The sequence below is a fragment of the Neodiprion pinetum genome, chromosome 4 (assembly GCF_021155775.2).
Source record: "Neodiprion pinetum isolate iyNeoPine1 chromosome 4, iyNeoPine1.2, whole genome shotgun sequence".
Classification (NCBI taxonomy): domain Eukaryota; kingdom Metazoa; phylum Arthropoda; class Insecta; order Hymenoptera; family Diprionidae; genus Neodiprion; species Neodiprion pinetum.
Window position 1 is genome coordinate 22,265,997 of NC_060235.2, and position 22,203 is coordinate 22,288,199.

General features: G+C 35.8%; 4 protein-coding genes across 7 annotated transcripts in view; 2 read left to right on the forward strand and 2 right to left on the reverse strand.

Annotated features, from left to right (window-relative positions):
* Positions 1-122: 122 nt before the first annotated feature.
* Positions 123-5,737, forward strand: Syx8 (syntaxin 8). The gene is made up of 5 exons (XM_046620080.2): positions 123-599; positions 876-1,070; positions 1,482-1,735; positions 1,862-1,954; positions 2,119-5,737. Exons 1-5 carry the CDS (start codon positions 565-567, stop codon positions 2,277-2,279), a joined length of 738 nt encoding a protein of 245 aa, XP_046476036.1. The 5' UTR covers positions 123-564; the 3' UTR covers positions 2,280-5,737.
* Positions 2,908-5,125, reverse strand: Csl4 (exosome component 1 Csl4). 2 transcript variants are annotated; one of them, XM_046620082.2, is made up of 5 exons: positions 4,516-4,655; positions 4,266-4,381; positions 3,940-4,188; positions 3,770-3,851; positions 2,908-3,429 (listed from the first exon to the last, which is right to left on the reverse strand). In XM_046620082.2, the coding sequence occupies exons 1-5, from the start codon at positions 4,550-4,552 to the stop codon at positions 3,317-3,319; spliced, it is 597 nt and encodes a 198-aa protein (XP_046476038.1). In that variant the 5' UTR covers positions 4,553-4,655; the 3' UTR covers positions 2,908-3,316. The 2 variants fall into 2 exon arrangements, with proteins under 2 accessions (XP_046476038.1, XP_046476037.1); XM_046620081.2 differs by having other exon boundaries at positions 4,266-5,125.
* Positions 5,260-20,143, reverse strand: LOC124216026 (ABC transporter G family member 20). 3 transcript variants are annotated; one of them, XM_046620060.2, is made up of 12 exons: positions 20,003-20,143; positions 13,379-13,596; positions 10,012-10,282; positions 9,506-9,928; positions 8,750-8,845; positions 8,501-8,616; positions 7,989-8,374; positions 7,690-7,805; positions 7,500-7,570; positions 7,228-7,316; positions 6,849-7,025; positions 5,260-6,769 (listed from the first exon to the last, which is right to left on the reverse strand). In XM_046620060.2, exons 2-12 carry the CDS (start codon positions 13,582-13,584, stop codon positions 6,468-6,470), a joined length of 2,253 nt encoding a protein of 750 aa, XP_046476016.1. In that variant the 5' UTR covers positions 13,585-13,596; positions 20,003-20,143; the 3' UTR covers positions 5,260-6,467. The 3 variants fall into 3 exon arrangements, with proteins under 3 accessions (XP_046476016.1, XP_046476015.1, XP_068991653.1); XM_046620059.2 differs by having other exon boundaries at positions 19,671-20,084; XM_069135552.1 differs by lacking the exons at positions 13,379-13,596; positions 20,003-20,143 and adding an exon at positions 10,974-11,011.
* Positions 20,133-22,203, forward strand: part of LOC124216025 (ABC transporter G family member 20) — a 36,915-nt gene continuing 34,844 nt past the window's right edge. Inside the window, exon 1 of the mRNA XM_046620055.2 lies at positions 20,133-20,273. The gene's annotated coding sequence lies outside the window, so the exon portion shown is untranslated. The remainder of the gene's footprint in view (positions 20,274-22,203) is intronic.

A 22,203-nucleotide genomic window follows, 5' to 3' on the forward strand; every position in this document is an offset into this window, starting at 1 on the left:
GAAAGCGACCGCGGAAGGCGCGTCGGGTCCTACCAGCAGGCCGTCTAGGCCAGCGGCGCGGTGGTGGGGGAAAAATAGCGCGGCGCGGGGGGCGCGGCTAGTCTTATCAGTTCGGCTCTGATCACCAACCAGGCAGGTCGCCCTTCGGCCGTAAAACTTTGTACGGCGCTAATAAATTAAACCGAACAACGTTCCTCGGCTACTTCCCGCTCACCTCAACCTTAACATATGGTACTAACATTTACAATCGGTACGGAGTCTTACGTACTCACTTCGTACCGTCTCAATTTCAAGCTTCCATACCGACACTACTTTAGCTGCCACGAATGTCGGTACAAGCCCGTTCGGTAGAGTCGATAGAGCAGAAACCTCCTACGCTCCCAGGCCCACCTGGGCCCACTTGCCCGCTGAAAACTGATACACAAAAATTTATCCAGGGGTAACTGTCTTTATAGTCTTCAGTCAACGGCAGCGTGTGTCAGGGGGCTAGTGTGTGTGTTCATAAGTGACAGTGCATAAAAAATGGCGCTAGTGTGTGTGTTCATAAGTGACAGTTCATAAAAAATGGCGCTGGTTCGCATCGAAGACGGTGATCCGTGGTAAGTATTCATACGTTATAAAGTTATTATTTCAAAAATATTTTCATAAGTAATAAAATCAAGCTCTCAATCTCAGCACCCGTTGAATTTTTATGTCTTTCACGTTAAAACAATGTTGCTGAATGCCATTCAATGCCTGACAAGGAATAACCTAGGTTATGTCGTATCGCATAATTGGTTTCAAAAGTTTACCAGATAAAGTCGGATAGAAAAAAAAAATTGAAAATATATTCAATCCTTTTTCGTAACATTCTTTGTTTACTCAAAAAATACTAGGCTCACCGAATATGAGTCGTGTGATAAGCTGTTCAGAGAGATTATGGAACAGTTGACACTTCGCAACAGGGAATCACGAACGTCTCAGAATTATGCCAGTTTGTCAGCTAATATTCGCCTGCGCATGAAGCAGTACAGCGGAGAGGTAGAGCAACTGAAAAGTAAGGTCGACGAGGACTTTAAAATGCGATCGATGTATCCTTGACGAATTTGAGGATAATACGATATCCGTCGCAGCAGTTTTTGACCATTGATTCGTGATATTTTGACCAATATAAGGGAAATTTTAAGAAATAATATCTGCCGTTTCGGATTCTTTAAAGAGGAATAAGCAAAACCACAACATATCACTCTGTACGAAAAACGCCGAAGGTTACTGTTGTAGTCCAAAGGTTAGCGTAAGTTCGGCCTTGATATCTCATAAGATAATCAAATATCAACTTTTAGCACTTTTTAACTTTGCATTATTTCTCCCCGAAAACCCAAAATTTACCATCAAATTTTCACGCTGCGGAAATTGTACTCCTGCCCTTAATTTGCGTAACTATGGTAAAGACAATTCTTCCATTATAACGTATGAACTTCCTGAGCTAAGTTACAAATCAGAACTAGGGAAGAAGCTGAACGAAGATGGCGTCAGATCGAACAGCTGCAAAGCAAAGACGTGCAGCTTCAGCAGCTCTACAATGCACGCAGCAGTAGCCTCGCCTCTGATCGAGCCAGACTCATGCAACCCAATTCTTCAGCTTTTGCCGATATGGGAACGACCAGCTGGGGACTAGAAGAAGATGACGATCAGCCTATTGACATTCAAGTATCTGTCGAAGATTTGAAAGTTCAAAAGTTACGACTTTTGCAAGGTATTATATCAAGCTCGGCGAAGATTTATTCTGTAGTTTTTACTGTCACAAATGTGACTGTCAACTATTATAAATGAAAAACAGAATTCTTAGATCGGAAGTTATTCATGTTTAAATCTTTATTAGAACAAGATGAAGGTCTGGAAGCATTGTCAAAAGTTATTTCTCGACAAAAGGATATCGCAAACACCATTAATAATGAAGTCGATCATCAGAATGGTGAGTATTTTGATTCACCATCTTTATGTTGCATATTCGCAATGAAAATTGTATACCATCACAATTTGTGGGTTTGAACAATCCAGTAATAGATATCGGAAAATTAATTATTCCTATGCGCGAATTTTTTCACACTAGTTTGTTCATTTCGCCGTTTGTTTTAGAAATAATCGATGATCTGGCCGATCACATGGAGAGGACCGATCAACGATTAATCAATGGAACTCGCCAAGTCGGTATAATTGATCGTAAAGATCGAACGTGCGGTTATTGGATTGTTATCATCTTGTTATTTATTAGCATAATTGCAGTTGCCGTAGTTTAAAATTAACATATAGAGGCTTATATTCACAATATATAATAATCAGCACGGTATATTCAACACACGTGATATCGAAAGTAAAATTACATTTCTTGTTCACCCCTTGCTTCAGATAATCGAAATGGCAACTTCACAAACAATATTGTATATACGATTTCACACTCTTTTCAATTAGCACACTCACATTGGAAGTTTTCAAAAATTTGTGAAAACCATTGTACGCGGCTGTAAAGTAAATCAATTCGGTGCAGCCCAATTATTCCGTTTATAATTAGATTTTATGCTATTATTTGTAAATATATTATAGATATTTCTCTCGCCTGAAACTCTTTCCATCGCATTTCACTGGTCTTTTTCACCACATTCAAATAGTAGCCAGGTTTGATTTATCAGTGTATCCTTGTTGGGAAAAGAAATCGAACATGTTAGTATCGTTACAGAATGCTTGAGAGTATTTTGAGTTGACTGTCACTGAAAAGAATAAACGAAAATTAAACGTGTTGGGGATCTAACACAAAGAAACGAAGGTCATTCTTTGTGGATTTTGTAAATTACAATACACAACAAGACTGAATTATGGGAGGAAAAAAATTGCAGCAAGTGAGTCTTCCAGGATATTTTTTCTGTGAACTCTGCATTTTATGTGCAATAACAAAAGAATTGAATTACTCAATGGATTGAGAAGTAAAGTTTGAGATTGACCTTATGAATGACCTAGTGAAGTGTAATTTTTTTTCTCTAATGTACGATAAGTAATTTGTAGTATTATTGCAACATCGACAGGCAAAAGCTGTCTACAATGTATGTACATAAAAAATTACTCCAAATATATGAGTACGTATTTATATATGTATATATATAAATATAAAGTACTTGACATTCCAACAAAAATTAGTGTTCCTTATAAGCATTTCAATAGAAATTGAGACAATATTGATTCTATATGTTTAACCCAGTTTACACAATCATCCAACTATGCTATTCATTGTGGCACATTGGCAAAATGAATAGTCCGTTTATGGATGCAATTTATATTTATTTTATTTTTCATTAACGATATGCTCCGGTACAACTTTAGCTACTTTGCGCAATTCTTTGTTTAGGGTCTCTGGGCACTGCATTTCCGTCCAACTTACAGGCACCATAGATACACCTGTATAAAAAAAAAAACGAGGAATTTTCTACATTAACCCTTTACTCAACAAAATCCATAATTTCCAAATAGTGATATTTTGTTTTCACAGCAACTAATCTCAATTCACCCTAAAAAGTACAATAAAACTTCCATTTCGAGTCTAAGGCGGTAATTTTTCCAAACGATTTCATTTTGATAAATGAAGTGTAAATGGTTATGACACAAAGATGAAAACCTGTATTGTGCTGATTTTTTGTTTTACATATCTTCAAACTGAGAGCTGAGAGCTATTGAATATTTTATAGCGTATATATTCTTTGACATTTTTCTACCGCTATAAAAAAATAATTCTGCTTACCCTCTTCGCTGTGGGCGATTACGACTCCCAATTCATTCTCGGCAGTGGAAAGTTGATAAGTATGGACTTCGGTGAGAGGTAACTAAATTTTGCATGGGAAAAGTAGCCAACTATGAAACTGCGGTATTGATAACGAACGGTAGAAAAAAATTTTCAAAGAAAAAGGATACAACTCTAGCCAGAATAATATCTCCTGGTTTAAAAGATTTGTACATTTCAGTCTTATCTTTTTCCGTAGCCCTGACGTCTTCTTTTCTTAAAATGCCTCTGTAAGGTCTGGTCAAAACCACATCCCCAATGCATTTTATAACGCATTTGCAAAACCTTTGATTAACGACCATTACCTCGGCTGTTACAATGTCTCCGGGAGCTGGGACAATGCTTTGTTCTCTTATGCCGTGCACCTCGACTGTGCTCTTCTATTGATAATAGAAAGTGAGAAATGATGTTTAATCTGAAGGCAAGCGACCGTGAAATATCTTAAAACTTATCGTACGTGTTCATCTTTAACCAAGTTCACCACTCCTGCTAATTTTGAATAAATATATCCGTGCTGCTCGTAAGTTCCCGGTCCTGGAACATTTACTTTGTCCGACAAACAGAGCCTCTGACCTGGATTGCAATAAAAATTTATCATGAGTCTTAACAAAACGTAATTGAGGATAGGACGGGCCAATTCATTTGGGACATTTCTGCGTAGAAAACTTGGGAAATGTTTATCGATTTCGTAATTCATTCATCCTTACCTGGAACACACACTATTGGCTCATTTTTTTCGTCCATTTCAGTTTTGAATCTATGTAAGTTTATTATTATTTTTCAAATTGCGACAACGGTGACAACATGTGGAGCACGTTTGAAATTAGGTTAGGTTGGGTTGTCATATTGTAGTTGGATTGGTTGGATTGTAAACAGAATTTTGTCAGCCTCGAAATCGCAAATGATCAATTGATCGATATGATTTAAATGTAAATCGATGTAAATCATCGTCGCACCAATCATTTGGAACGTTGACTGACTTCAGTCAAGTCTCGGAATACCGCGGAAAAGGGGTTAAGTAATTAGCTCTTAATACCTGGATGACAATGTTAAAATTGTAAAGGTTGAAAATAATGAACAATTCAAAAGTGCCGCCGCCTCCTTCATTTCTACAAATTAATAAGTTTCCGTCATCAATGTTCGAAATTCTAACAATAGAAAATTATTCCAATTTATAAATCTCGCAAGATGTGAACCGATTCCAAGAAATCGTTGATCAAATTTGATCGAGTTTCGTTGCGATTGTTAAAAATAATTAGTGATTAAAATTTTTTAAATTGCGCTCCCGCCAGTTTGTATAACCGCAAGTCCGCGTTAATTTGAAAAGGTTTCGTACATTACTTCAGACCGCTCGATGTTCTTCTGTTGTTTAAAATTTATGGTGCTTGCACTGAAAGTTTTGGCCCACCATACGCGGAAAACCTGTTGAATACTAACAGCAAGTCGCATAATTGACACATAACATTTATGACAGTTTATTCGCTGCAACGCTACAACATTACATAATTATCAAATGTACATATTAATTAACATATTTCTACTTATAACTTAAAAGTCACAGACTACAAAAACTATTGAATTGAACTAAAAGAAAGTCACCTGTATAAACAAGTAATGACATGATCATAGAAGTAATTGTTTGAAAAAATGTGTACAGTGGGTTACATTAGTATCTCAGATACATATTTTCAAACGCATTATTATGATTATATAATTAATTACCTTCTTTATTACACATTGTTATATTATACAAAATATAAGCTCGATTCCAGGAGTCCACATAGCTCACAAGTACACATAATAGGTATAGTAATATCTATTCAATTGCGTTTCAATGTACAATTTTTTTTGTTGAATTACATACTATATTATTCACACACGTTGGAACAACATCGTCACTTTGAGATGCGTTGAATACTTTTTTTTATACGTATCAAACAAAAATGGATATGTGTATACATAAAACTTATTGAATCGACTGTAGATACGTGATACCCTATAAATAATCCGCTATATCAGTAAATCACATAATTTATACAATAATTGATCGGTCGAAAATATCTTTTAAATCGCGTTATCGATGCTGTTGCGAAGAAAAATTAAATAATAGCAAATCGAAGTTGATGTGAAAAAAGAAGATAGAAATACAATAGAACCTGGTTTATCCGAGGTAATATGGGGAGAGCATAACTCGGATGCGTGAAATTTCTGATAATACGGAAAACATGTACAATCCATGCCATTACGATGTTTTACCCTAGCTTCCAGAATCGGAACTGCAGCGATTATTGCTCGCAATGTCACAAATCGCAAGAAACTTTTACAAGTTTATCCGTATTCAAATAAAGATGCGACACAAAACTATTTCATACACATAAGGCACAGTGGATTGTTCAGTTTCATCCAAGGTTCTCCGTATTATCCGAAGATATACGCATTGGTGAATGCAGAGTGCTCGGATGAGATGGGCCTCTTGGATAATGCGGAACCTTGGATAATCGAATGTCGGATAAGCTAGGTTCTACCATAAAAATAACAATTTGCATGATTTAAATAAACGCCTTGATAGTTTCGTCGCTTGTAGATGAGCGCTAGTTAAACAAAGTACAATGAGGATGGGGTGCGATGAGGAGGATCGCCAATTGATTTACCTACATAATTAACCCTTCTTGAACTTAATCAGCAATATCGATAATGTGAGGAATATTATTATCCACAGGAACGTGGAGATGAAACCGTCGTAAACGGCTGGCTGAGATATGGGCCATCCTTTACCGAGCATCGCCCTGATCGACTCTGTGCTCTTCGTCAACGGCAAGATGAAGCTGATGTATCTGAGGACTGGATTCATCCCCTCGACTGGCCAAATGATCCCACAGAGCATGACGATTGGCAGAAAAGAACCCATCGCCATGTAAGTTGCGCTTCGTTCGTTGTCGCAGGCACAGGCAACCACGAAACCTGCGGATAGCAATTATGTTATGTAGCGCTCGATCGTATCTTTTCGAAAATTCAACCGGTAATACTGTGAGATTATTACCGAAGCACATTCCACAGAGCCCCGTCAGCACCGTCAGAACCGTCACCAAAGCGATGCTGCCATGACATGTCAGCTTGAATACCGCGAACGAAAAGACTAGGACCATCAATGTTTGGCCGCACATAACAACGAACTGGGTCACCACCTGGCCGAACAAAATCTCCGTACCGGTGATACCTGCAAATACGAGAATGGATGAAAGTGACAAGCGGTATGTTATTGAAGGTTAAACTTGTTCCTTTTGTTGAACGGATTGTGAATTTAATTTAAGATAGTATATTTTGTCTTGTCGCAACACTGGAAAGCAGAGCTGGGATCGTGTGCTCAAAGGCCTTTTCTTTTAAATTAGAGGAATATTTTTACACTCTTATTCACTTACCGGAAACTAAACTTCTTTCCATTAGACCTTCGTTTCTTTCAAGAAGCAGCGCTCCAGACGTCAAAGCAACGGAAAGGAAGAAAATGATCCTAAAAAATTAAATGAAAATGTTACCATATCCGATCGCTAGTCCTATTGTCCTTATTTTTTTTATTTTTTTTTTCACCTATGGAATCTTAACCAGTAATGGATGGTTTCACTTAAAATGCGTGATTCGGGGAGAAATTACTTGATCCGTAAAACGTTATTTCTTCTCTTTTTAGATAACTTACGTCAATATAATTCCGGGTGCAGCAAAGTCCGTGAAGTTGGGTTCCTTGGGTCCATAAATCGGCGTTCGGAACTGAAGAAGAATAATGACATTCAAATTCCACGGTACATATATATTTTTTTGTCATAAATATCACATCTTGCCTTATAAGTTTAACGATTTTTATATATTGTATGTATGTATGTACTTACATCCATCGGAATGGCGGTAGCTTTTTCATTGTAGTGACAATCGTGCGAAACATTTTTAGCGAAGTCCATAAAAGCGTATAGCAGATCCCTTTGAAGTAGCTGCCCGATTTGCTGATCTATGAAACGAATGATACATTACAACGCTGATTTCTTGATCGAATGAGAAATTCAATAATTGTCAGATCTTTGGTTTTACGGTCATATAAAACCAAAACTTGGGGAAACTTTGTTTTCTTTTCAAATTATTACAAATCCATTTTACTTAGATGTTATTCAGTTGAAATTCGTAATTCACTCACTCGACATGTCCATCGTAACATCGACATCCGAATACTTGATGCTCCATTCGTCGGCGTCTCTGCCATGGTCGATTCGATCGATAAGAGACTCGGAGTAATTTGAAGGGAAGTTCAACACCGCCCATGCCCATCCCTTCTTTAACGCATATTTAGCCTTCTCGTCGGTTTCGTACGGAACGAGAACGACCTTTCTCTCTTTCAAATGCTGCATGTACCGACAACTCAGTAGCGTCATGTCACATCCGTCGTAAACCGTGCACGGATCCAATGAATTGTTGAGCTCATTGTTTACTACAGCGAGTTTCAGTCCGACCGGATCCTTTCCGATCGATAAGCAAAACAGAATTATTTGCACCACTGGCAATCCGATAACGAACGCCATTACTCTGCAAAGTGAATGAGAGAAACAAGTTATGAAATAGTCTCATGTCAGTAACGGGGGAGTAACGGATGTGTTCTTTTTTGTGTTTGTTTCAGGGATATTGTCAAAATAGCGAATGTAAAATGCTCACCCGAAATTTCGCCACATCCATAAAAAGTTCTTCCATATCAGAGCTTTCATGTGACAAGGATCCAGCATCTTGAATGACGATTTCGATCCCTTTTCCTCGGGTGGCAGATCGAGAACCTTAAATGTTGTAAACGTTTGACAGGTATGTAGATTCGCTTGTACATCGTTTGATTTTCATATCTTTAACGACACTATTGACCCAGAAGTTTGACCCAGAAGTTTGGAAAAATTATTTTAAAATTGTACTCACCATATCGTCGTCGGTTGGGGTTATCGCGATGCTTCTTCGTCGGCTCGATATACTGACGTTGTCACCAAACTCTCCACTCATCTCGTCGTCTATGTTCTGAAACACAGGATAATCGATTGTATTTTGCCCTTGCAATGATTTTTAGCAGAAAAATAGCGAATCTTAGAAATTTTCACGTAAAAAAATGTACAGAAATCGGCAAATTGTGTATTCAGCTTGGTATATTTCGCAGTGAATCTTATAAATGACATCGAAATCAATTGAACCTCGTTGAACATGATAACAGAATCAGGGAACTTTTGTACAATGTGAGAAAATTTTAGCAAGTATTCACAGTTGCATTCTTGAAAATTCTACGAAATACGGTGTTATTTAAACTGTCTTTGAATTTTTCAACTATTACTAATTATTTACACTACCTGTTGATTATTTTTCTTGTTTGCTACGATTTTTCAAATGTTTTCTAAAGTTCTTATTTCACTTGTGGCAATTGCTGGATTCTCAATTATATTCAAACCTGAACTTGATATTCTTGATAACTTTCGACCTTCTATTTTTCTTATTGATCAACCATTTAATTCCAACGTTTTCTACGAGGAAACGTACAAAAAAAGTATTGCGAATCAGGATATGCATAGATATAATGTATAACAGGAAGAAGCCCGGGAGAAAGCATCATTTCGTTCAGGGGGATAGTTACGAAATTTTCAAAACCAATACAGTATCAACATATTAACGCTTTTTATTTTCACCCACCACTTCAGGAGGAACACCGACGACGCTGCTAAGGATGCTGCTCCTTCTTCTCAGTCCCATGTTCTGCTTGCGGCTTAGCTTGAGGAAAACCTCCTCGAGGGTGTCGAGTCTGTGCATGGCCATTAGTCTGGTGGGCGATTCCTCGGCGAGGAATTTACCCCCCCTCATTAAACCGATGATGCTGGCCTGCCTCGTCTCCTCTATATAGTGAGTAGTTATTATCACAGTTCTGTTCCCGTCTCTAGTTATGGTAACCAGGTGGTCCCAGATGCTCTGCCGCAGCACCGGGTCCACACCGACCGTCGGCTCGTCCAGGATCAGCAACTCTGGATCTGGAAGCAGCGCCGCTGCGAACGAGACTCGCCTCTGCTGGCCTCCCGACAAGCTCTTTACGAAACGATCTTCTCCCGGTAGCTGGAGCAGCTGAAATTTTTTTTTGGGAATGAGATAAAAAACGTTCTATTGAGTTTTTTAGGGGGAAGATGGACCGACGAATGGACACTCACCTTGAGCAGGAATTCGAGCTTCTCGTCAACCTGCTGGGTCGTCATGCCTGCGCACCACCCGAAGAAGATGAACGTTTCTCGTATCGAGAATTCGCTGTACAGTGCTAACTCTTGAGGCATGTAACCCACCCGAGGTCCCGGAACTCCGGATCCCTTGGAGCCAGGACGACCGCCCAGGACCCATATTTCACCGGAGTTTAACCGTCGTCTGCCGACGATGCAGGAAAGCAACGTCGTCTTTCCACATCCGCTCGCGCCGAGCAATCCGTAGCTGTTTGGAACACAAGTACAGGTTATTACTTGCGAAGAATCAAGAGTAGAAGGGAGAGCAATATCAAATTTTCAATGACTCTTCCCTATTTGGTAGAATTTTAAGCTTGTGAAAGTTGAAACACACAAAAAGTTTAATATTTATTATAGGAAGGTTAAGAATAGTAAGTCAATATAGAATCGTCAGAACGAATAAGAATTATAGCACGCTAAAACATAAAATCGACAGAATTCTAACGATTCTATATTTTGGTTTTCTATGATTTACCTGTCTACGTTTTTTGACTATTTTGTATATTTCGAGTTGCTGCACTATAAAATTGAAACAGAATAGATTTCACATCAGCATTTTTGAAAATTCGATGTTTTTACCCCTTCTACTTCCTCTAATCTTCTACATTTTTGTTCCCACCTTATTTTCTCACTGTTTACTTTATTTTTCAGATTAATACAATTGTGCAAAGCGATGAACATAAATGGCAATATTTTGTCAAATTGACGCAGACTTTCGTGCACATAATCCGCCTTGATAAGTTGCCTAGTTTTGATCTCCAACTCTTTACCAAAAAACTTGATCAACTGTCACGTGAATTTGAAAGGTAATATGCAATGCAATAAATATTTTTAAATATTTTTCAGGCGGTAAAATTCACTTTCGAATCACATTGACAACTTTGGATTTTCAGCTTTACTTTTGATCGGCTTCAATTTCCATCCTCTGCTTTTGGTTTTCGTTTCGCAATCACCTATAGTCTCTGCTTATTTAAATTTCTGATTATATTAAATTTCACACATGATTATAAATTTCCTATGGATGTAATATTTCCGTGACGTATACATATACATACATAAATATGAGATTTTATTAAAGTCGTATATCTTATAGATGAAAAGAGAAGAAAAATATTCCTGCTGAAGTTATAAGCCACTAAAATGGACGATAATGTCTTTACAATTAGGTGTATTACACTTTGTACCTGGAGAGGTTTGGGAAGTTCCCAAGGTTGTTCTGTACGAAAGGGTAATAAATATTTAGATACATCCAAGGTTCGAGTCGCTAATAGGTAAAGGCGGTATTGAAACCGTGCTGCGCGCTCTAGCTTGTATGATATAATAAACGCGCGGTACACACACCTTGATATTTTAACAACGCTCCAAAGTATTAAACACTTGAACTTGCTTACGTATCGGGAAAAAAATAATTAATGTATAACGTGGATGCATTATAGATAGCAAATTAACAGATTACGTGCATTTCAATATTAATTTTTGCAAATTACTAATCCCCTTTTTTATCTGTAATGCATATTTTATTGCGGATATCAGAAATTTAAACGTGTATATATTATGGATATTTAATGGCTTATACCGCTTAGCTCGCAGGTACGCAGTTATTCGGTTATAATTCAATGTTTTTCCATATAATTGTGGTTCCTTTTTGTTTTGTTATTTAGTTTTTATTTTTCCTCTGTTCGGTGCTCGTTTTTCACGCACGCGTACATATGACAGTATTTACTGCAATGCAAGATCTGCGGGTTAAAACCGTTAAATTATTCAAAACCAATCCGGAGGTTTTTAGTTTGTTAATTGCGAATTCGGTGACGTCAATGGAGCGGTTTGAAACTGCGTATTAATGTGTAAATGTATTTTAGAAAAACACTGAATAAAACAAAAGAAACGCAACGAAGATAAAGCAAAAAAGAGGTAATTGAGAAATGTGCGTTGTGTTTGCCTCAAGGATGCATATTATAGGTATAAGCTGCAACATAGACATAGAGACTGAAGATCGTCGTGGAGATTAGAATGGTATTAGGGACTTATTTTTGTGCCGTTATATGTATATGTCCTCTAACATTAGGCTAACAATGAGAAAAAGGAGGAGAATAGGAAGAAAAAGATACGAGAGAAAAACTAAGAGAATTACAGTCATTGTCAGGGCGAGAGAAATCCCACGTATATTGATTACACATGTATGAATACGTGTAATTCTTGTGTGAGATTCCGAGAGCCAATGGCTAGGTCAGAAAGTGACGGAGACGCGTATAGGTGAGGCTGTTGTCAGGCTTTGGACCCGGTTGGTCATCCATACTCCGAGGTCCATGGGTCAGTACTTAACGAGCAAAAACATTTTTGCATAATTATAATACGACGGTCTGTCCTTCGTTGAGTGTTTAATACGTTATATGTAGCTGTACCTTACAGCCAGACTACATTATTGCCACAATTCTATTCAAGCATGGTGGGCAATGTGTTTAATACACGTATCGTATCATGATATTAAAAATTTTTATGCGATACATGTATGAAACGATGATTGGAAAACTATACGAAGATCTTTGAAATTTCAAGATTTGGTTTGTAACTTAATCGAAAACTCTTATAAGTTTAATATCGCTATTGTAGTTGTTAGTAATACTTCTTTTATTAACGCGAATGCATAGTACGTGAAATATTTCTGTATAAGCGCTTCTATTTCGTAGAAACTTGTAATACTTAGCAAATCTTGCGTAGGCGTGAATTTCGTAATATAGATTCTTCTCTCTTTTTACAATGTACGTACGAAACTTTCATTTTTCAAGACAAATATTTCACGCGAGGTTACCGATTCCTGCAGAAAATCGACCGCTTCCTTTTACAGTTGATAAATCTTGCAACATCGTCTGAATAATCTGTCAATATGTTTACCGGACTCATTTTAATGCTAGCAGGGTCTCAACGCTTCGAAGCATTTATATTTTCTACGCTTCGAAAATTTGGTGCTAAATATCCCCTTGAATTCTATACTGTGATTCACTCCATTGTTTTTTTTTTTCTTAACTTTGACCATTTTTTACTAACAGTGATAATATTCAATTCTAGTGATATTCTGTTTGTCACTAGTTTCGTTCCTAGTGTAAAATCTGAACCAAATTCCCTACTATGACCGACTAACCAAAAATACCCCAAAAGATCCATTATTTTCATTGCTCTTCAAATTCTACTGTTGGAATTATAAAATTACATATGTAAGAGTGTTGAGAATTGAAATTTAGGCATACAATGTTATAAAATTGTACATATAGGTATTTATAGAATTATTTTTTGTTCTATTACTAACATCGAACCCTTTGGCACAGTCATGTTTAGCCCGTCCAAAATGACATTCGGATTCTTTTTTGGACCGTATTTTTTGAACGCCCTTCTAACGCATATCGCCTGCCTACGTCTCGTAGCGACTGTTGATGTCTGTGGTTGAAATTGGGCTCTACGCGTTTTTAGTTCAAGCGAAGCGTTCGTTCCCGCTGCACCTCCGGCTATGTCCATGATGCTTGCTGTCTGAAACGAAAAAACAAAAACAAGTTGATCGAGCTATTTTTCCTACCACAATGTGTAATAAGCTGATGTACGGGTTATTCGTGGCAATCGTGTTGTTGGTTTGCACCTGCACTGGTTTTCGGAAAACAACGTTGAGGTTGCGCGAAGTATCGGTATATTTGGACGTGTACTTAAAATCGATATAAACTTCCATTTTTTACGTAACTACTTAAAAATTCTGATCAAAAATCGGTATCGTTTCAATATTAATGTACTATTCACGGCTGAAATAATTATCGGTAGTGATATAATTAGTAACGGTTTAATGCGTCTATACTTGTTGATACTACATTTCCTGGTTACTGAATATGTAGTAAGTGCTTAAAATTGATTTATAGTTGCGCCAAGATCAAATCATCGCGATAGTTAAAAGAAAATATCGTACGATCGACGATAATTAAAAAGAATAGTAACACATGCTAGATTTTTCGGTTGCAGCAGTACAAGCCTGATTTTCATTTTGTATACGAAAAATCACATTCTTCGGTTGTAATAAAAAATAAAAATCGACAAGCGGAACTAGAAACTTTTCTCGATATAATATACTGTGTATAATATTTATCTTCGCGTGTAGAGTCTGAGTAATTTTAAGCGAAAATTTCAAACGTATACATACATAGATATATATTATTTAGTCACGAAGTATGTACTTACATACAAGATACATATCTACATGAATACATGCTTACATACATTACACGTGGGTCGCCACGTCAGAATTCTTGAAATCATTACCACAGCTGAGAGCTTTCAGTTGCGGGCAAACAAGTCTTGTCATAAGCTATACGAGGATCTACGCGATTATATATTATAGGTATATTATAGAGTCGCGATACTTGTTTACTCAAAATTTCTGGATCCCTATTCTCTGCCCAGTGGTGAAACATTCCTTTGCGATAGTGTTGTTATAATTGGCAGACGTAGCCATTTGGTCAAATCAGGTTTCGTTCTGTCCGTTTCTTTCGTTTTTCTTCGAAATAAAAAATTTGAATTGCTTTTCGATCGAACCGACGTTTTCCTTTTTTTGTCTTCTTTTTTGCCGCATTAAACGAAAAAAGATTGAACCGTGTTGAACTGGATTTATTGTCATGTCTGCCAACCCGAAATTATCAAGAAAACTTATCGGGTTAAGCGAAAATCAATCCGAATCGATCCGTAAGAAATATTCGATATCTTTCGTAGTGGATCGAACTGGATTAAAAATGAAAGAAACTAGAAGAAAAAAATAAAAGCGCTTAGTTTTTAAACGTTTTAAACCTTGTTCGAGGTAAATTTGAATTTTTACAAAAGAATGTAATAGAAGTTAATATATACGGACTTTCGTATCAGAGAATGGATCGAATTGAAATTTTGTTACAATCCAAACACAAAACAAAAAAAAAAGGAAAAGAATTCCAAAGATACCAGGTCGTTTGATACGTATTCAAAACAATAGAACGATTAAATCTAATTTATTTTCCTGTTACATGATTCGTTTTCTTGTAAAATTCGGGTCGGCGGACATCAAAACAAGTCTCATTATATAAATTTCCATTATTTCCCGTTTACTGGGTGCAGTATCGAGAAATTCAATTAATGAAGAGCATAATTTATTGATACACGATAATAATTGTCGTTCTGTTATATATCCTACGGTTAAGAAATCTTTTTACCTTCAGTCATCGCTACGAATTACACCGCATGATTCTTGAATTTTTTAAATCGATGCTTCACAGCATGATGATTGTCACTAATTGACAAGTGTCGTTTTAAGACGATATGTTCAAGTCATGCTTAAGCGATTTAAACTGCAGAATCACACAGTGGTTTGAACCGATTTGGAAAATAAAAATTTGAAATGACTCGAAGCAATTAAATCGTGGACTCAATTTAAGTTGAGCGTTAAACTGCTGACGGTGAGAGGAAAATTTTTAGTTTTCGTTACTGTGCACGAGCAATGGTTTTTTATTTTGAAAAAATGTAGTATTGTCAACCACAATCCCTTTAAACGGTTACTTTTACCACATTTTTTTTAAATTCCTACGACACTTCGACCGTTATGCATGTGTAACATAATATTGTAACGATACCCGTTTTACTTATAGAACCTTTTGTCAGCTATGGCGAGCGAAATTTTTTTTTTGTCAACGCGCAACTTCAAATCTGAAATCCGTTGTCGAAATCTCTTTAAATGGAAATCATTCGATGAGAAATACGACATGTCGATATAAGCGTATGTGTAAATAATTGAGTAACTTGAAGCCGCAGCTTTCGCACTAAATTTATATATCCTTGAAAATTATAATTCAAAGCCAATTTTCCGTATCACCGAGATGAAGTAATATTATATAGTCAATATTGGCGCATATTATGCAGTATTTAAAAAGTACAAAGTACAGATGTATAACAATCAAACGAGCGTTAAAAAAAAAAAATGCATCTAAATGAAAAAATCGTGATTCTCAAACGAAGAAAGACGAAAAAGATCAAAAGAAATCAACAATTAGAAATGAAACACTTCGTCAAAGTGTGATATAATTTATTGTTTTTATTTTCACACCTTTCTGTTTAATTTCCAAACTGTTTTTCTGCAACATATTATATATATATATATATATATATATATATATATATATATATATATATTGTATATACCTGTATGTATACATAGGATTTATCTTTAAGGATCCCTCGGGCGATTTCTCATTACTATTCATACACACCTCAATATACATATATATTTATATACGACTCTACATTTATACACTTACAATATGTAAATTATAACAGCTCGCGATATATCGTAACACGTACATCAGTATCATGTATTTATATAATATACATGCACTTGCGTACGCTCAACATCGCATAATCCTTGGTATTTTCTACTTCTGAAAGTTCTTTAACGTCTGTTCTCGTAGGTACTTCCCAATTTGTAATTCGAACTACCGGTGAAACCTGCTGATTATTTATTACACGACACATTTTATACACACCCGCACACACATATATGTATATATTGTTAATAATTACTCTACGGTGCAATGATGACGTCTATTAATTTATGGTGTAGCGTAGTATAATTTGTACATTCATACCGTACGTATGTATGCGTATTGTGAAACAAGAGTTGTACGTAATATACGTATATATATATATATATATATATATGTGTATATATATAGTTACGTACGCACCTCTCTCTCATTTTTAGACGGTCATGATTCGCGTTTACAACTGAAAGCGTTGTAGTGTACGTTACCGGTACACGTATAGTGTCTAATGTCGAAGGCAATGTGAATTGTAGACGAAAGCCTAATTTTTTACAACAATGTTGCGTATTTGAATTTTTACGTTATTTCAGTCTGTCGTCGTCGGTATAAATCATTTCCATCGTTTTAAGTTTACAAAAGCATAATTATTTTCCTATATTCGAAAAGATAAAAGAAAATAGAAAAAAAAAAAAAAAAAAATTAAACTCGGTAGGGTTGAAAATTTAAACATCTCACAATAGTTGCGATTTTTTCAATGCGAAAAAAACTTCTCACGACGTTCAAATTATAGTTATCGACGATCGATTTGAATGTTGTAAATTGAATCCATGAGTAAAAAAAATTCTTCTTCCGTTTTTATCGAAACTCGGACAACTTGTATTTTTTGTTGTTTTTTTTTTTCTGGTCAAACAGATCAAAATTATTTTCACCGTTTGGTTAAAAACCAGTAGGAATTCTGCTTTTTACGTTGTTTTGGTAAATTTAGTCTGACGAGTTTTTTTTATTTTTAAATATTTTGTTTTTTCCAAGTACGTTGTACCTATATTATGATATTGAAACTTTTGATTGCTGTATACCAATGTGCAGCGTTTAATATGCAAGCGTTGCAAAATTCTTAAAAATTTCACGAGTAAATCCGTTTATATTACACCGTATACAGTGATTTATGTAACATGCCCGCATTATATAGGATATAAAATATATTATATTTTCGTGAATACACATATACATATTACATACCTTTAACATATATTATACAACTACAGGTATAATCGAGGCTCTACTAATAAATTCTGTTTTTTCTTTTTATAAGCTAGTGTGACGTACTGAATTAAAGTACACAGTTTATGGCCGCCGTTTATGCAACATCATTGTGCAGTTTCGTTTTTTTCCTTCTCGTTTTTATTTTTTCAACGTTCACTCAGAATTAATAAATACAATCTTCAATTTATTTGTGGTAAACATGCCGGTATTTTAATCAGGCCGCAGTAAGATCGAAGATCCGGGATGCATCGTTGTCAATGTGTAAATTTCCATCGATGTTTATTATAGATATAATATATACACGTGATTCGATCAGCTTTACAGTTTTAAATTCACGCTGCAACAGCCGTTATTACGCCGATCGAGAGTGAGAGTATCTCTGTTTCTCCTTTTTTTTTTTTTTTTTGCCTTTTAAGAAAGGCGTTACGTAAATTGCAAATTTTCAACAAGTTTTGTATGATATATGCAGTATACCTGATGGTATAATGCCTTTTCACTTAAATAGAACGTTTAAACATGCAGACGGATGTACATGCGATGCGGATTTGTCATTAAACCACGCTTTTCAATAACAATTTTCCCTATGATTTGCGTGAAATCGGTCAATTATTATTTTTCTTTTCATCACCGTGTAACGGTCATTCTGTATTTTCTGATAATTCAAAATGTTTCTTTATGTAATATAAATCGGTATTATTTCGTTATTGGTTTTCCCTTACTGTGGTATTTTTATTTTAATCAGTTTATATTCGAAATAAGAAATCGAAGGATTATTGGACGAATCAGTCATGAATTTATAGAAGCTTGTTAATAACTATTATCGTATTTATACTATATTTGAATGGCAAATTGAAACAAAGAAAAATATAATACCCGATGGTTGAAATCCCGTTTCGCTTATCATTCTCGAAGCTAAATTCTATACGGACACTATAATTATATACCCGAGTCAAGATGGAATACGTGAGAGAGAGAGAGAGAAAAAATTTCCGTTACTCGTGGCATTTTTTGGTGTAAGCATATTTATAATATGTATATGTGTAATAAATAAATACATAGATACGTAATATAAGCGTGAGGTAATTTAGAAGCAAGAATTTAAAATACATATTAATAAAATAATAATACAGTGCATAAAATCAGCTGCAAACAATATCAAAACTGCAATTTCCCTTGTGAAAATTACACAATTAATTGTAAGTGTGTGTGTGTGTGTGTGTCTGTGTGTACATATATACGTATTACACATGCGTCGATGTTTCGATTGCGTCTTTATTGTCAGCAAAAATGTCACATGCCCGAATGTTGTGTTAATATCAAATAACAATGACGATATTAACAATCGATGCTTCGTCAAGACGCGTTTTTATACAATATCACAATATACGATATCTCACGACCTTATTTATGTAAATAGCGGTAGAAATGTAATTTTAAGTAAGAATTTTGGAGCGAAAAATATAAATTTTACATCATTTTGACTTTTTTAATTTATTAAATACCGCACGTTCGAACAATGAACGATAGGTGAATAACTTATTTGAGAATCACTGGATAAAATCGTCACTTTTGCTCTCTTTTTCTCGCTCCGTAATTCCTACGTAATATCAGTTACAAAGAAAGCGAGTTCTAACCAACCGTATAACCAAAGCAGTACAACATCGTATCAGATTTTGTCATTCGAAATATGAAATAATTACGTAAGAAGAGTAGAAAAAATTAAAACTAAGACGAGAAAAAAGTTGCGTAAGGTTATCGAATCTGCTGAATTAAAATAAATCAATCGAGATTTTAGAATCTTCGTTAATATTGATGGATAATTTAATCATACGACTGTATTATATGGTACAGGAAGTTTGAACACTAGCATGTATTTTGATAGTTTCGGTTTAGTGAAACAAAAAAATTTATTACTATTTTTACGATATTAAAACATTCCCTTATATTTAACGATTCTCGTGAATAAACGTAGAAAAACGAAATTATAGGGGTAGGTAAAAATAATAATTATACACAAACCTTGATTATTATATGTCGAAAGTGAGGATTAATTAAAGAACGAACTTTTCTTCAAATCGAACTTATTAACACCTCATAAACAAACTCAAACTCCAATTTCCGGTACTATTAACGTCACATTACCCGGCGGTAGCACAAATGCCGCATACATGTAACCGGATTTTAGACTGAGGTGGATATATCGTTTACTGTACTTGATCCCGAATTGAGATCGCGTAAAAATTTTTCACTGTATTCGTCGATGTAGAAATTATTCACCGATGATTATAACCAAACGACATAATCGCCTGTGTATTTTTCCATTGAGTAGCGTTTAAAATAATTATTATTACTTGTTCTTATTTCCAGAGAGACGCGAAATTGGAGCGAGGAGCGACGTTCTCGAGTCAAACTGCCGCCAACTCCGGGCAAACTGCAAGGCAACTGGTCGAACGCAGCGTATGGAAGCCGACTCCTTGCCCCGAGAAACTTGCTCCAGCTGCTAAATGCTCCGGGGGAAATGAGACTCTTGCAACACACGCAGAGACGGGCAACTCAAACGCAAAAATTCACCGCACTTCACTATCGCCGCTTCTGCGGAGGACGTGACGCATCGTAATATCGGTATGGACACGGATGTGTATAAATATATTACGCTGGGTTGTTAATTGATGAAGTCGGATTGAAAAAGCGTTGAAAAACAGGAATTTCAATCGAATTGACTTACAGTACACTTGACTGTAAAATTTATTGAAATTTAAGTGTACATACCTCGTTGTTTCAACTACTTCATAGAAACATCGTTATTCTACTGTGATTTCACCGACGAAATTCATACAGTTTGTCCGAATTTAATTAGCTGTAACCGATTTCGTTTAGAAATGGTTTTTCAGAGTCGAATTGTGATTGACAATGTTACGTGTTACTTGTCAAGTCGCAATGTTTAACGTCTGCAAATCATTACGATACCGATGAACTCAAGAAAGAATCTGTCTGAGACAATTCGTAGGGTATTTATTGATGAATAAAATGTGCTGTTTTTCGATACAATCGGACTAACTACACGGATTTTTGCGGCGAAAAATAGTGTAATGTGCGATTTCTCCGACGTTGTTAATAACGAGGTGTTCGCAATGAAATTTCGTGCCGAAACATGCTTATCTGGATCGCAGAGACTTCCTTGAATCAGTCCAATGTGATCAGCTTCAGACCTGTTTAACTTTCGTTTTGTCATATTTTTGATTCGATACATTTTAGACCTTTCATTTTGATATACGTCACGTACATCCTTAACTATAGCGAGAGAATCACGATGGGAAAGATCGTTATACTCTCTTTAATAAACTTGTTGTTGGATTTGAGACTTTGAAGAATGGGGGGGAGAGAGATTGACATTCGAATAACACCGATGATTAACGGTGCACGCCGGGCACTAATTGTTGAAAGGTTTCGTAAAATATGTAGAAAATAACTAATTACCACCCTCGAGGAAGGACGATGACGATCACGATGTCGGCCGGTTGTAATGTATTCTATACGGTAGAACAGAAAGCAAGTTTACGATGGGGAAAATACGGTGGGAAAGGGAAAGGGAAATAATAATTGTGATGTGAGATACAACGTGCATGTATGCATACCTACCTGTAATAATACATCGTCGCTTCGTTTCTTTACGTCATATAGCGTCGGAAAATACGGAAGTATATCGTCGTTATAAATCGTTGATTTTCGTGTGATTTTCATCGTTTTTGTAGAACTGTAGACGTACGGTTTGTTTGCACATGATATTGTGATAAACACGTTTTTTGTTATTTTGTGACTGATAAAACTTCATTTAATACGAGTTTTACCAATAATCATTTTTTACACTTTGATTCTTCTTTCGTCGATTTTCATAGAAATTTTATACTTACTAAAATTTCAATTAATATCGCCCGAACATTAGCGAGAAACAAAATACTCGATTTGTATAGAGTTTGATTACAGTGTTCTTGTTTTTAGTCGATTTTTGAAATGAGGTTGAATCTTCTAACTTCTAATAACAAAATACTCGATTTGTATAGAGTTTGATTACAGTGTTCTTGTTTTTAGTCGATTTTTGAAATGAGGTTGAATCTTCTTTGCTTCAAAGTTTTCTCACCGATTCATTGCTTTTGATGGAACGATAATCTCTCGAAATTGCGGGAACTTTTACGTTGGTGTTGTAAGAACAATAGTTTGAAAATTTTCAAAAATGCTTAAACTAACGTATACGTATAAGAGAGCAGAAATTGATGCTATTTTTGAAAATCGCTTTTACGGCATTCGATCATTTCGTTGGATTTTTTCTTAAACCTTTCAAATTTCGTTTATATTCCTGTTTTAATCACTAGTCGCACATATTACCTGGATGAAAATTGAGGTAGAAATCCGCGGAGAATTCGATCGATTTTTAGACTTGGAAAAACGAAACGAGACGAAAATTTGAAAGAGAAAAAATGGAACGCCGATGATATTCGAATCGATGACCAGTGTCTTACGGTGGTTGAGTCAGCATAACGATTTGCGTTAAAAA

Excerpts from the sequence above, each read along its gene's own strand:
- LOC124216026 (XM_046620060.2), bottom strand. The coding sequence starts at position 13,584 with ATGGACATAGCCGGAGGTGCAGCGGGAACGAACGCTTCGCTTGAACTA. Across the intron at positions 9,929-10,011 it reads AGCTCGAATTCCTGCTCAAG|CTGCTCCAGCTACCGGGAGA; the intron begins GTGAGTGTCCAT and ends AAAAAATTTCAG. Across the intron at positions 7,317-7,499 it reads GCACCCGGAATTATATTGAC|GATCATTTTCTTCCTTTCCG; the intron begins GTAAGTTATCTA and ends TTAATTTTTTAG.
- Csl4 (XM_046620081.2), bottom strand. The coding sequence starts at position 4,505 with ATGAATTACGAAATCGATAAACATTTCCCAAGTTTTCTACGCAGAAAT. Across the intron at positions 3,852-3,939 it reads ATATTATTCTGGCTAGAGTT|TTACCTCTCACCGAAGTCCA; the intron begins GTATCCTTTTTC and ends TGCAAAATTTAG. Across the intron at positions 3,430-3,769 it reads AATCGCCCACAGCGAAGAGG|GTGTATCTATGGTGCCTGTA; the intron begins GTAAGCAGAATT and ends TTTTTTATACAG.
- Syx8 (XM_046620080.2), top strand. The coding sequence starts at position 565 with ATGGCGCTGGTTCGCATCGAAGACGGTGATCCGTG. Across the intron at positions 600-875 it reads ATCGAAGACGGTGATCCGTG|GCTCACCGAATATGAGTCGT; the intron begins GTAAGTATTCAT and ends AAAAAATACTAG. Across the intron at positions 1,955-2,118 it reads TGAAGTCGATCATCAGAATG|AAATAATCGATGATCTGGCC; the intron begins GTGAGTATTTTG and ends CGTTTGTTTTAG.